Genomic DNA, 14,530 nt, shown 5'->3' with positions numbered 1-14,530 from the left:
GAGGTACTAGTAGGCCTCAGCTGGTGGGGTTCATCTAGCAGTTAACATTTCAGTCTGGTAGGCAGGACAGAAGTCTGGGTGTAATAAAAAGGAGTTTCCTGGGGTTCCTCGCTGGCTCAGTCAGTAGAACATGCAACTCTTGATCTTGGGGTCATGAATTCAAGCCCCACAGAGAGGACAGCACTCTCTCTCTCTCTCTGTGTGTCAAATAAATAAAATCTTTTTATTTATTTTTTAGTTTTTTTAAAGATTTTATTTATTTTTGCGAGAGAGAGAGGGAGAACAAGCAGGGGGAGCAGCAGAGGCAGAGGGAGAAGCAGGCTGCCCGCCAAGCAGGGAGCCCGATGCGGGGCTCGATCCCAGGACCCTGGGATCATGACCTGAGCTGAAGGCAGATGCTTAACCAACTGAGCCACCCAGGCGCCCCAAATAAAATCTTTTTAAAAAAGTTTTAAAAAACCTAAAAAATTAAAAAAAAAAAAAGATCTCTCTGTTCCTGTCAGTGTTCTCAAGGCTTTGGAGGTTCTGATTATACTTGAAGCTGTAACATCAGGAAAACTTAACTGGCTAAAACAGGATTGAGCAGTAAGTGTTGTGGTTTGCAGTGCAAACCATAGCTCAGAAAGCACTCGGAAGACCCCTTTGTAATGTTGGGAGTTGGGGAGGGACCCTCAGCCTGCACCGCTGAATTCCCTCCGTCAGGGTTTCTCAGTAGGGTGCTATTGGCATTCTCTGTGGGACCACTTGTTGTCATACAGAACTCCTGCCCATTGTGGGACCTGAGTGTCCCTGGCTCTTGTCCACTACATGCCTGTGTCCACTACATGCCTGTAATGCTCCTCATTTATTGTGGCAACAAAAAAACCCACCAGCACACATTTCCACGGGAACCATCCCTGCTAATTCCATCTGTCAACACAAGTTTCTTTGCATTTCCCCAGCCCATGCCCTTTCTCCCTTCTCTCCGCAATCCTCTCTCTCACCTTTCCTAGTAGTATCCTTGCTCTCCCTATGAAAGTCTGTGCTTGGGTTTTTAGGGACACCACAGTGTGATAATGTAATCATACAAATTTGAAATGGTTCCCGCTTCAGTGGGATTTCCATTTTAATAGGCATCCAAGCCAGAAGCTCAAGGAAAGAAGCTCTTAGTAGAATTTTGTTCTGTTGAGGTGAAACTGACACACAGTAAACTGCAATAAGTGTACAGTTTGATACATTTTGTCCTATGTGTACACCCATGAAAGCTTCACCATTATTAACATCTTTCCCTCCCTCCCTGCACTATGGCCTGGAAACTTTTTCAAGGCAGTAAGCTGGGGCAGTTGCTAGGTCTCACCTTGTTTGTTTCCCACCTCTCTGAGATGACCGGCTTACATTGCCTGATGTCCAGTGTCTTAAAAGCTGTTTTGGGTTTTTTTTTTTTTTAAAAGCTGTTTGGGTTTTCCCAGGCTTTGTTTTTTTTTCAGGTGAGAGGGCATATCTAGTCCCTATTGCTTCATCCTGGCCTGAAACAGAAAAAAACAAACAAAAACTAGTAGAATTTTAATCTTTACACTAGTATATATGGAAGGGAATTGGGATTGGTTTCAAATCCTTCCTGGAGCCAGTTCCAGAATTTTCATAAAAGAGATTCCATAAAAGAGGGCAGCAAAAGGGGGGGTGTGGTTAGGAAACTCTTTTTCCTTTGGTAGGCATAAACTGTTTTATGTGGTCTATGTATTTATTTTTGGAGGCTTGCTGAGGGTGGGAAACTATAGAAGATCTTAGGGAATGAGGGGCAGCAAAGCCCGCCCCCCTCCCAGACTACAGTAATGAAGACCCTGTGAAGCTCAGAAGGACCCCAACTCTGCCTACACATATGACTACTATTCTGCCTTTTACAAGAAGATAAAAACCACACATTTTTAGAAACCTTTCTCAACAAAGTTAAATATCCCAAACAAGGTTAGAGAGTCCTTTCAACAGCAGAGCTCATTTCCCTAAGCTCTCCTGCTGTTGGAGGTTAGATTGGCTACGGGGCTTGAACCTGCCTGTCAGGAAGCCAAAATCTGGGATGCTCATTGCTGCTTTTTAAAGAGTCGTGCCTGCTTTGAGATGAGTACACACTCTCAACGTGTGCTGGCTGGGCCATGTGAGGAGACAGCCCAAAGCAGGGTTTGGGAATAAAGGTCACCTGGAATAAGAGCACAGATCCATGTTTTTTTCAAGTCTGGCCTCATGCCAGAATCTCTCAAGGGTTCATGGAAAGTTCAGACTTCTGGACTTCACCCCAGACTACTGAATCCTAAGCTTTAGGTCTGGGACTCAACAGTCTGTTTTTGGTAGCTCCCTAGATGATAATGTTAGCTAGCTACCAAGGTTCAGGAAATCCTGGGCTAAGTAGTCAATTGACTCCTGGATTATTGAGATTCCTGAGTTCTACAACCATAATATATCTACAATCCATCAACTGCTCTCTGTTTTCACTGTCAATCCTCCAGTGCAAGCAACTGTCATCTCTCACCTGGGTTTGCAACACCTCTCACTGCTCCCCCCGTCTTCACTCTTGGTATCTGCTGTGGTTGGAATGTTTGTGCTCCTCCCAAATTCCCATGCTGAAATCCGAACTCCCAAAGGTGACGGTAATGGGAGGTGAGCCTTTGGGTGGTGCTTTAATCTTGAGGGTGGAGGCCTCATGAATGAGATTAGTGCTCTTAGAGAAGAGGTTCCAAAGAGCTCACTAGCCCCTTCCACCGTGAAAAGGCACAGCAGGAAGGAACTGGCCAGGAACCAGGAAGAGGGTCCTCATCATAAGGCAACCACACTAGCACCCTGATCTTAGACTTTACAGCCTCCAGAACTGCGAGGAATACATTTTCTGTTTTTATAAGCCACCCAGTCTGTGGTCAGACTGCTTTGACAGCAGCACAAACAAGCTAACACCCTGCCTCTCCACCCCTGTCTGAATCCATTATTCACCTTAAAGCCAAAGTGACTTTTCCAAATGACCCCCCCCCTTTTTTTTTTGCTTAAAACCTTTCAGTAGTATCCCATTGCCCAGAAAATAAAACTTTTTACACATCTAGACAGCCCTGCAAGACCTGGCCTTTGTTTCTGTCTCCAGCTGCATCTCAAGTCACTTCCCCCCTTGCTCACCACATGGGCTAGCGCACCTCAAGCTTTTCCCACCTCTGGGCCTTTTCACTTCCTTTCTCCTCTTCACACTGCTTTTCACATGGCTCACTCTTTCTCGTCCTTCAGGTCTTAGCTTGAATGTCCACATCTCAAACAGGTCTTGCCTGATCTGTCTGAAGTATATGACCCTCTAACAGACGCACACAGGTTTTTATCAGAGTACTCTGTTTATGTCATAGCACCATCATAAACAGAACATATAGTTATTACATATCTATAGCTTATTGTCTGTGTTCCCACTAGAATGTAAGCCTCATGAGGGCAGGGACCTAGATATTCTTTTTTTTTTTTTTTTTAATTTATTTGACACAGAGAGAGAGACAGGGAGAGAGGGAACACAAGCGGGGGGCGTAGGAGAGGGAGAAGCAGGCTTCCTGCTGAGCAGAGAGCCTGATGTGGGGCTCGATCCTAGGACCCTGAGATCATGACCTGAGCCGAAGGCAGATGCTTAACCAACTGAGCCACCCAGGTGCCCCGGGACCTAGATATTCTTGCACACGGATATATTTCTAGTGCTTGGCCTAGTGCCTGGCACATCGTAGCTGCTTCGTATTTGTTGAATGATTAATCATGTTCTTTACAACCTAGCCTGGCCTGTATTATATAGGCTTGGGGAAGCATGATTTGATCTAAATCCATGAAATAATAAAGCATGTTTTAAAGGAGTTGATGCACTTCCATTGTTGCCCTAAGTGCTGCATCTTCTTTGTTCCCGGAGGAGGGGTCTCTCTGTTGTTGCAGGACACTAAGTAAAACTGCCAACATGGCCTTCGAAACTAGAAGTGGCGAGGGAAGGCAATACCACTAACAGCCATCCACATGCTCTCAGACTCAATATTCTTCATTTCACATTTTGCCATATTAATGTCCCAGGTTTTCTAGACCACTCTGATACTCTCCTTGTTTTCTTCCAATTTAGAAACAAAGAAGAGGTTTCTAATTAATGTTTGTAGTAGTCATTTTAGGTTATCGTGAAGGTCAGAACTCTGTTAGAAGTAGCAGATATCCAACTTAGGTTAAAAGGGGAATTTATTGGAATAACTGGGGCCACTCAGGTAATTCAGCACTCATTCAACAGATATATATATAGAAATAGACCTAAATACAGACACAGATGTAGATCTACTTACCTACCTGCTTAATCTGGCACACTTTAATTACTGGGCTCTGTATTCAGTTTTAGATGTGTAATAGTGGGTGAAATCAGCAAAGGATAGAAGCCAAATACTAGAATGCAGGAATGGTAAGAATGAAGTTGACACCGAGGCATAGCTGGAACTGGGGACTTGAATGGACATAGGACTTTGTATCCTCTGATGTTGGTAGATCAGCCTCATTTTTTCTCACTGAATACCATGTCTTTCACGGGGCAACCACCTGTCTTAAATTCACATTACAACTCCCACCACCAGACAAAGGCTAACTCATGCACTTTCTTGCATCAAATTTAAAAATCCCGGGAAGGTCTCTGATGCCCTAGCTTGACTAAATGACTCACTGATGAAAAATATCCACCCCAGCCAAGAGGTCAGAGACTTTAAAAACACAGCAGCTTCTGTGTGTTCCATGTGTGGAGGGAAGGAGTAGTTTCCAAATCGGGGGGGTCAGGGGGAGCTAGGTCTACTCTCCATCCAGTCGTTTTCTAACACTATCATCTCCATAATTAAACACATGAGTCAAAAGCGTAAACAAAAGGCAGGCTAGGATAGAAAGCAGTAATTAGAGGACTAAAGAATGGTATCATGTACAGAGCTTTGACACACCTCTGAGCTGTAAAGTTTTAGGCCTAATTATGAGAAGCTGCAGGTCATAAGAAGGATGCAGTTATCCTGGGACATCAGACTTACATAAGTATGATTACTTTTCAGGGTAATAGTAAACAACCAGTCTTTTAACACCTGAGGGATGGAAAACAGACTAGTGATCTCTGATAATGAGATTCAGTATTTAGGTTTCTCTATCTTTAGTGTAGCTCTTCATCAGTGGATGGTTCCAGGTTCTCATACGCATTTTACAGGAGAAAACCCAAGTAGATATTTCAAGTAGAAATAGCGTATTGTGACCTACTTAAGAGTTCCCTAAAGCTGCAGGAGGGAAAAAAGACTGCCTATTGCTTACGAGTGGAAAGAAACAGAGAGGAAGGCTAAGATCAATAGAACACTTTTACAGTGTCGGCACAGAGGAAGATTTACATCAATTTGAGTTCACCTTGAATCATCCATGAGGAAAAGAAATAGTGACAATGCTTCGGCCTCAGTCCAGGTCTGTCAGGCCCATACCCACCAGGGTGGATTCTGATCTGAGTTTACATCTATATGTAGCCCCTACCGATATCTGGCTAGTGAAAATTTAAAAGTGGATTTTCTAACCATAGTGCATAGTAGAAGGATGAGCTTTTGGAGAAACTGATCTGTTTAATAAATGGAAGTAGAGCTGACAATCCTAGTGGAATGAGAATGTGCTGCGCTTAATTGTACACCATTAGGAAACCAGAAGGAGGGGGAAACCAGAAGAATGTGAACCTTATATTATTCTCTAAGGAGCAGCACTGCTTGATAGGAAATAGAAGAGGGGAACTGTGCTATTTCTCTCCACGTAGTACATAAGCATGGAGCTCTGCAGCCACACTGGCTGACTGAATCCTGACTGCTTTGGGATCTTTAGCCTTCCTAGGCTTCACTGCTCAGGGGTAGAATGGAGCTCATGACAGCTCCTTTCTCAGAAGGGTGATATGTGGGGCTCGGTCATGCACATGTAAAGTGCTTAAACTCTGTGTGGCACTTAGTCCTTATTAAAACCCTTTGTTATTGCTGATTATCAGTAAGTCAGCCACTGAGCAATAATTTATTCAGCATCCTCAGAATCCCTCATCAAGCCTTGGGATGGAATAATTTTCCTCTTTTCTACTCTCACTAATAACACTACTGCATTTAAAAAATAAAAGTGCTGTTGTGCAATAATTTGGCACAAGGTACCATCTATATTAACTTTCTTTTTTTAATATTAATTTTCTAAGAATTTCTCGCACAATAGGTTGCTGTAGTTCTCTTAGAGGAGCAGTCCTGTGTTTATGTAAATATACTATATGGGTAAGCACATGGACCCAGAACGTTTAGAAACTCAAGAGAAAGGATTCAAGGCCTCTAAAAACTATTTTTATAATAATCTTCGTCATTCTCAAAACTGGCCCTGAAAACATGACATAGATATATTCTTGTGCACATAATTTGCTCACAGTTTATCATTATTAGTATTCTTTGCTCAGTTATATATTTATAAAAATATAAAAATACATCTATTGAGCTTTGGGGTAGAACCAATATTTGTTCTTCTCCCGTATCACTCTCTTCCTCTTCCCTCCTCCTTTTCCCCCTTCATGGACCTGTCTGAAAATTTCCATGGGCTTGATACTCAGGAGAACTGCTTTGTTCATTCTATCTATGAATCTGCTTGTTGGTTTTAGACATTAAAAATATCTCCTCCCATTTTGTCAGCTATTTATTAGCTTTGTCTGTGTGGTATCTTTTACTGAACAGAATTTTAATTTTGCTGTAATAAAATTAATTAAGGTTTTGACTCTGGTCAAGATGGAGTAAGTGTACTTCAACCCATCTCTCCCTCTGAATGCAAGTAAAAATCTTGAACAGAATGCATACGGCAGTTGACTGCCTGATTTAAAAAAAATTCTCCATAGCATTTAAGCAGGATTCAGAGTTAAAAACAGCTATAGATTTTTCTGTAAGATATACTTTAGCTGAGTCACATGTATTTTTACATATACTGTCATTCAGTTCTTAGTATCCCTGAATTTCCTTTATTATTTTCAGCAGGTTGATTATGTGTCTGGTTAGGAATTCTTTGAGTTTATCTTTTGGGGATTCACTGAGTTTCTTGAATCTGTAAGTTTATGTGTTTTGCCAAATTTGGAGAGTTTTGGCCATGACTCCTTCAAATATTTTTTCTGCACCATGCTTTTCCTCCTTTCTTTCTGGGACTCTGGAGATATGAATATTAAGACCTTTCATATTGTCATACAGTCCTTTGAAATTCTGTTCATGTTTTTCTTCAATCTTTACTCTCTATGTTGTTCAGATCAGATAACATCTGTTCATCTATCTTCAAATTCAATGACTCTTTCTTGTCATTTCTATACTGTTTACTGAGCCCATTCAGTGAATTTTTAAGTTTCTGGTTATTGTAGTGTGTATTTCCTCCTAAAAGCTCCATGTGGTCCCTTTTTATATCTTCTAAATTGGAATTTGTTTTTTATTTTTCATTTTATTTATTTTTAAGTATGCTCCACACCCAAAGCAGGGCTTGAACTCACAACCCTGAGATCAAGAATTGCATGCTCTGCTGACTAAGCCAGTCAGGTGCCCCCCTTTTTATATCTTCTGTTTCCCTGTTGATACTTTCTATCTTTCCCTTTGTGTCAAAGGGGCTCACTCTTATTTATCAGAGCCTGGTTATAATGGTTGCCTTAAAGTCTTTGTCTGAAAATTCCAACATCTTGGTCATCTCAGTTGATATCTGTTCATTGTCTTTTTCTTCATAAGATATGGAGAGTTTCCTGGCTCTTCAAATGTCAAGTAATTTTGGATTGCATCTGGGATATTTTGAATATTATGTTATGTGACTCTGGGTCATATGCCCATGAAGAGTTGGGTACTGGTCTCTGCTAGCCTCTCAGTTATGCTTAGATATCTGAGAACTTTTTTCTGTGTGTGTGTGTTTTTTTTTTTAATTAATTAATTTATTTGAGAGAGAGAGAGAGCATGCATGCACAAGTGGGGGGAGGGGCAGAGGGAGAGAGAGAATCCAAAGCAGACTCTACGCTGAGCACGGAGCCCTACATGGGACTGGATCCCATGACCCTGAGATCCTGACCTGAGCTGAAATCAAGAGTCGGATGCTCAACTAACTGAGCCACCCAGGCACCCCTTTTTTTTCTAACTTTGAATACAGAGTTGCTTATATTTCCCAGTTCTACTTTAGAAGAATCTTCATGGGGGAATTTTTTTTTTAAGATTTTATTTATTTATTTGACAGAGAGAGAGAGAGAGACCTCAAGCAGGGGAACGGCAGGCAGAGGGAGAGTGAGAAGTAGGTTCCCCGCTGAGCAAGAAGTTGGATGTAGGACTCAATCCAGAGACCCCGGGATCATGACCTGAGCTGAAGGCAGATGCTTAACCAAATGAGCCGCTCAGGTGCCTCTTCATGGGGGAATTTTTTATTCAAGAGAGCTCAAATTCTGGATCTTGAGATCTAGGTCTATAGGACTTCTTATAGAAGAATCATTGTTCTCTATTGTTCTTCTTGTTTCTTATTTTTAGCATATTAATCTGACATCTATTTCAATGTGATAGGTTTCTAGCTCTCTGTGAAAACTAAACTCTCCATTTCATATTCATTTAACTTCTTTCTTATCCTTTTTAAGAATTTCTTAAATCAAATACCCATTTTTTCTAATTTACCATTTTTCTTCATTTCTTGATAGAGTATCAATATGCTAGTATTTGTGTACTTCTTATTCTTTTTTTTTTTAAGATTTTATTTATTTATTTGAGAGAGAGACACAGCGAGAGAGGGAACACAAGAAGGGGAAGTGGGAGAGGGAGAAGCAGACTTCCCGCGGAGCAGGGAGCCCAACGCAGGGCTCGATCCCAGGACCCTGGGATCATGACCTGAGCCGAAGGCAGATGCTTAACGACTGAGCCACCCATGTGCCCCTGTGGACTTCTTATTCTTAGCTGAACTTGAGCCTAATAGGTTTTTGTGAAGCTGTTCCATTTTGCCTGTTGCTTTTTGGACTGTGACCCAACAATTTTCAGTCTCAAGGAGTTTATCTGTCTTTGATGCAGAGGGAAAAAGGAAGAAAAAGTGATTTGTGCATACTTCTGATTTTGGAATTCTCTTTCCTATTCTCTCATCTCTTCCTCTAATGTGGCTGGGCTCTCCCTAGAGATACACAGTCAGCTCATTAGAAAAACTTGACTTTTAGCAACTTAGTTCTATAAATATGAAGCTGACATGTGTGCAAATTCAAGACTCTAGAACTCTTGCTTAGTAACAAACTACTTTTTTTTTTTTTTTTTAAGATTTTATTTATTTATTTGACAGAGAGAGACAGCGAGAGAGGGAACACAAGCAGGGGGAGTGGGAGAGAGAGAAGCAGGCTTCCCGCGGAGCAGGGAGCCCGACGCGAGGCTCGATCCCAGGACCCTGGGATCATGACCTGAGCTGAAGGCAGACGCTTAACGACTGAGCCACCCAGGCGCCCCAACAAACTACTTTTTAATCAGACTAGTAAAGATGGGTATTAACTGAATTTCAAATGAAGAATACAGTTTAGTTTTATGAGTTGGCTTGCTTATCTGTTGAAGCTATAATTTCCATGGTATTTTCATTTATGCTGCCAAAAAGGTAATCCTTTTTAGAAATCCTTTTTATCTCTCCAAAATAATAGATTTTCCATATAAATGAATAACTGTCACTTCAAGTGAGATTTTCTGTAACTACCTAAAACCATTTTGCTGAGCTTTTATATGAAACATAGATTGTGCCTAAAATGAACATTTTAACATAATTTTATAACATTATGTAGCACAATCTACATACTGGTTATTTAACGCTCTTCAATTTCCATAGAGAAAATTTTAGAATTATATTACCTGAAGGAATAAAGAAAAATTATCTCTTTAAAAAGAGGATTGCAGTATATATATCTTCCATTTCTGAGCTGGACATATTCATTTACCTGAAAATCCTTAGTGTGAGCATCTTATATTCTTAGACACTTGGATAATACTGTTACATAATGCTAGAATCCTACGAAAAAATAGGGTAAGGTAAGATAATTACTGAGCAGCATTTAGGGGTTGTGGGTTATATAGTAATTTGTTCAGTTGTGTGTTTAAAATCTGGCCATGCCACGTGCCCATCCACAGGGCAAGAAGCGTGCAGGAAGGAGGGGGTGCTCTTAAACTTTCCTTTCCAGATCACACTCCGGGACCACAATGCCAGTGTGCATATCCTTAAGCCTGAGGGTTTGGCAAGGGGTGGCTGTTTAAGAGGGAGGGAACTTGAATGAGCAAACTGAGGTGACCACTTTATAGGTGTGTGTGTGTGTGTGTGTGTGTGTGTGCGCGCACATGCACCTGCAACATTGGGGGTGGAAGGAGCTGAGAGTTGGAACTCAACACAGTTCATAATACTGTATAGATAATGAATGGATGTTATACAATACCTCCACTAGGTCAGTGGGTAAGCAAGTGAGATTAAATCACTCCCTTCTCTTAATAAGAATTCTTTTTATTTGAAAACATTTATTTACTTTCAGAGTCTTGAATTGCTGCAACTGGGCCACCGGATTCTCCTTGTTCCTCACTGTTAAATTCTGAATATTATGTTTAACACTAACTCCTACCTGACAGGTACCGCCAGGAGAGCAGCACACCATCCAAGGACTCAAGCTTCTGTCCTCCTTCAGACCTCAAGAAGCTGTCTCTTCATGGCCAAAGTGCCTTTCGACCCTTACCGACCCCCTCCAGGAGGAGATGTCAGTCCACGTCAACCACTGCAAAGGTTGTCGGTGTGCCATCTTGCACAACCAACACAAAAGAACCCAAGGGACTTCCAGATCACAAAGGTTCTCTAAGTGAAATCCCTTTCAAGTGCAATGGGAACGGAAATGAGTTTTACTTAGGAAGTTCCTCCCTGGCCTCCCCTTTACAGAACAACCCAAACCTAGAGAAAAAGGCATCGGAACTTCATTTGTACATTATTTCCACAACGTCATCAATATTTCTGCACTTAAAAAGTTCATGGAACAATTATATTATAGTAAGTGCTCTCATTAGTTAACTTTGGCTGGAGTGATTTTTTAAAAAGATTTATTTATTTTAGAGAGAGAGAGTGTGAGCAAGGTGGGGGGCAGAGGAGAGAGAATCCTGAAGCAGGCTCCCCACTGAGCGGGGAGCCCATCCGCATGATCACGACCTGAGCTGAAACCAAGAGTGGCCTCTTAACCAACTGTGCCCCCCGCCAGGAGCCCCTGGCTGGAGTATTTCTTAAAGCAAACATGCTTTTCCTGCTTCCCCAAATTTCCATTTTGGAAATTTAGCCTTGGAATTTAATAATATGAAAGACAAACACACTGGACAATTAAGGATTTCATATTATTCAGGCTAAGGAAAATGCTCATTAATGAGGAGTGTCTTAAAGAAAAGGAGATCGACCAGGGGTTCTACAGAGGTGGGTAAATAAGGAAGTCTCCCGGGAATGCTGGAGAAGGAGGGAGAAGGTCTTATCTTGGAATATTTGTGAGCAGGGTGGTCTTTTTCTGTTGGCTGGGGTGATTTCTTAGCTATTTCTTTCAGAGCACAGAGCTCACATAAAGTTCAACACTGTCAATATGTCTCTATTTCTTAGCTGCACTATTGAAAGTAGGTTAATGGGATTCACTGTTACAGGAGCAGGTAATTTTATAGGGATTACCTAGTCTAAGCACCTTATTTTATAAATGATGAAAGTGAATATTTTAGGTGACTTAAGAGTATATAGTGGGTTTAAGGGCAGAGTCAGAACTTTCATTTAGGGAATCTTTTTATTATACCAGGATCAGTTTTAAAATAAGTAATTTATTAACTGAATAATATGATCCTTTTCAATTATCTTCAATGATACCTAATTTTTATTAGTGATCTTCCAACACAATAATATTAAAGAAATATGAAAGGCTCCATTCAGAAGAAGCTAGGGAAGCAGGAGGTTTTATAAATGGCTAAAACTGAAAGATTTCAAGGCAACTCTTCAGTTGTTTCTCATACACAGTTCAGAATGGTTAATGTTTAAATTAAATGTCTAATGTTCAAAATTTCTCCTTAAATTTTTATTTTATTTTTATTTTTTTTTAAAGATTTTATTTATTTTTAAGTAATCTCTACACCCAACGTGGGGCTCGAATATACAACCCTGAGATCAAGAGTCCCATGCTCCAACAACTGAGCCAGCCAGGCACTCCTAAATTTTTAAACAGTGTTTTCCAAATTAAAAATGTAAACAAGTAATAATTAGAGGGGAAACCCTGGTCTATTAAAAGGAGGCCACATATGTTCTAATAGGAAACCCAAAACTTAATCTATCTAAATATTTCAAAATGACTGTTTATGTTTCCCTGACTTGACTAACTCCCGGTTTTAGTCCTACTTTTAATTTTTTACTTATTTTATTATTATTACTATTTTTAATAAGATGGTTGAGGTTTATTGGTGTAATGATAGTGAATCAAATAGATTAATTATAACATTTATTTTCATTTTTAAAAAATTATTATTTTTTTAAATTTAAATTTTAGGTATTTAACATACAGTGCAGTATTGGTTTCTGGAGTAGAATTCAGTGGTTTATCCCTTACATACAACACCCAGTGCTCATCATGACAAGTGTAGTACTTACTACTTTTTAACTCTGCAGCAGAGGCATGGTTGGGGCAAGTCAGATCGGCAAACTCATAGCCCTTCTGATAATAAAAGCAATAACAATAACTGACATGTATTGTTATTAATAGGTAGGATCTGCTTTGATGCTTTCTGTATATTAACTCATTTAATCTGCAAAACAACCCCAGGAGGTAGGACTGTTATTCTCATTTCATAGATGAGGAAATTAAAGCACTGAGAAATTAAATGATATATGCAAGGTTGCACAACTTGCATGGAGCTGAGATTTGAACCTAGGTAGTCTGATTTTTTCCACTGAAATAAATGTGGGTGGAAGGGGGTTATCTTTGAGTTGGTAGATACTATCATTAAAAAATAATGTTCTGGGCGCCTTGGTGGCTCAGTTGGTTAAGTGTCCGACTCTTGATTTTGGCTCAGGTCATGATCTCAGCGTTGTGAGATTGAGCTCCGCCTCGGGCTCTGCACTGGGCGTGGCGTCTGCTTAAGATTCTCTCTCTCCCTCTTCCTCTGCCCCTCCCCCCCTTAAAAAATAATAATGTTCTATCCCTTGAAAGATGGAAAATGGGTAAGCAAATATTTCATACATAAATGATGAATCAAGTTAGCCTTCATTCTAGTAAGAATAAGATATTAATTCAATATAAACATGTAAAAAGTTGTGACTTTTGTGACACTGTTTAATTCTTTCATCATGTTGATCACTTTGGTTATTCTTGGTGATGCCTTCATAAGTTTTAGGAAATTAAAAAAAAAAATCATCTCCTAAATCAGTCAGACTTATCTTGGCTAACTGATCTCTTCTGCTTTGAGATCCAGAATGCTCATTCATGTTGAGATAGGGAAATGCTACCGGGAAAAAAGAATGGACATTTTAACTCTCTATATTTTCAGGTAAACCTAAACCATCCAGTGAGAAATTAGCACTCATTCTGATTTTAAGGATTTCCAAAGAGCTGAGTCTCATTCAGTAACCCATTTTATCTGTAACTTTCATCAACAATAATTACATCTGAGTTCTTTAAGCATCTCAAATTCTACAAAAACAATATATGGCAATTCTTTGCCCTTCATATGTTGTGAAGATAGGTGCTAGAAAGCTAAGTAACTAAGGAGTATCCCCAAATTAAAATTCTAGATTTAAGGGGTGCCTGGGTGGCTCAGTCATTAAGCGTCTGCCTTCGGCTCTGGTCATGATCCCAGGGTCCTGGGATCGAGCCCCGCATCGGGCTCCCCGCTCAGCGGGAAGCCTGCTTCTCTCTCTCCCACTCCCTCTGCTTATGTTCCCTCTTTCATGTTCTCTCTGTCAAATAAATAAAATAAAATCTTAAAAAAAAAAATTCTAGATTTAAAGTAAACATAAACATTTTTTTTTTTTTTTAAGTAGGCTCACTTGGGGCTTGACCTCACAACCCTGACATCAAGACCTGAGGTGAGGGGCGCCTGGGTGGCTCAGTCGTTAAGCATCTGCCTTCCGCTCAGGTCATGGTCCCAGGGTCCTGGGATGGAGTCCCGCATCGGGCTCCCCGCTCAGCAGGAAGCCTGCTTCTCCCTCTCCCACTCCCCCTGCTTGTGTTCCTTCTCTCGCTGTGTCTCTCTCTATTAAATAAATAAATGAAATCTTAAAAAAAAAAAAAAAGAGACCTGAGCTGAGAGCAAGAGTCAGATGCTTAATTGACTGTGCCACCCAGGCACCCCAGTAAATATAAACATTTAGAGAGAAGCTGTCTTTTTTTTTTTTTTTTTAACTTAAAACAATGACAGAAGTAGTAAGAACAGGGGCATCTGGCTGGTTCAGCTGGTAGAGCATGCAACTCTTGATCTTGGGGTCATGAGGTTGAGCCCCATGCTGGGTGTAGAGCTTACTTTAAAAAACAAAAATAGGAGTGCCTGTGTGG

At 40.6% G+C, this 14,530-nt stretch overlaps 1 protein-coding gene and 1 long non-coding RNA gene across 7 annotated transcripts in view; one reads left to right on the top strand and one right to left on the bottom strand.

Annotated features, from left to right (window-relative positions):
- Positions 1-14,530, bottom strand: part of LOC118524713 (uncharacterized) — a 127,110-nt gene that overhangs the window by 51,241 nt on the left and 61,339 nt on the right. The gene's annotated exons all lie outside the window — the stretch shown is intronic.
- C6H12orf56 (chromosome 6 C12orf56 homolog) overlaps positions 1-14,530 on the top strand; it is a 96,212-nt gene that overhangs the window by 48,420 nt on the left and 33,262 nt on the right. For 3 of the 4 annotated variants that reach the window (XM_078076220.1, XM_078076219.1, XM_078076221.1), the window contains one exon: positions 10,608-11,016. The exons of the other annotated variant lie outside the window; for it this stretch is intronic. In XM_078076220.1, coding sequence (XP_077932346.1) covers positions 10,608-11,016 — 409 coding nt within the window. The remainder of the gene's footprint in view (positions 1-10,607; positions 11,017-14,530) is intronic. 4 annotated transcript variants of the gene reach the window in all.

Source organism: Halichoerus grypus, chromosome 6, assembly GCF_964656455.1.
Source record: "Halichoerus grypus chromosome 6, mHalGry1.hap1.1, whole genome shotgun sequence".
NCBI lineage: Eukaryota > Metazoa > Chordata > Mammalia > Carnivora > Phocidae > Halichoerus > Halichoerus grypus.
Note: the sequence above shows the minus strand (reverse complement) of the source record. Positions and strands in the feature narration are given on the sequence as shown.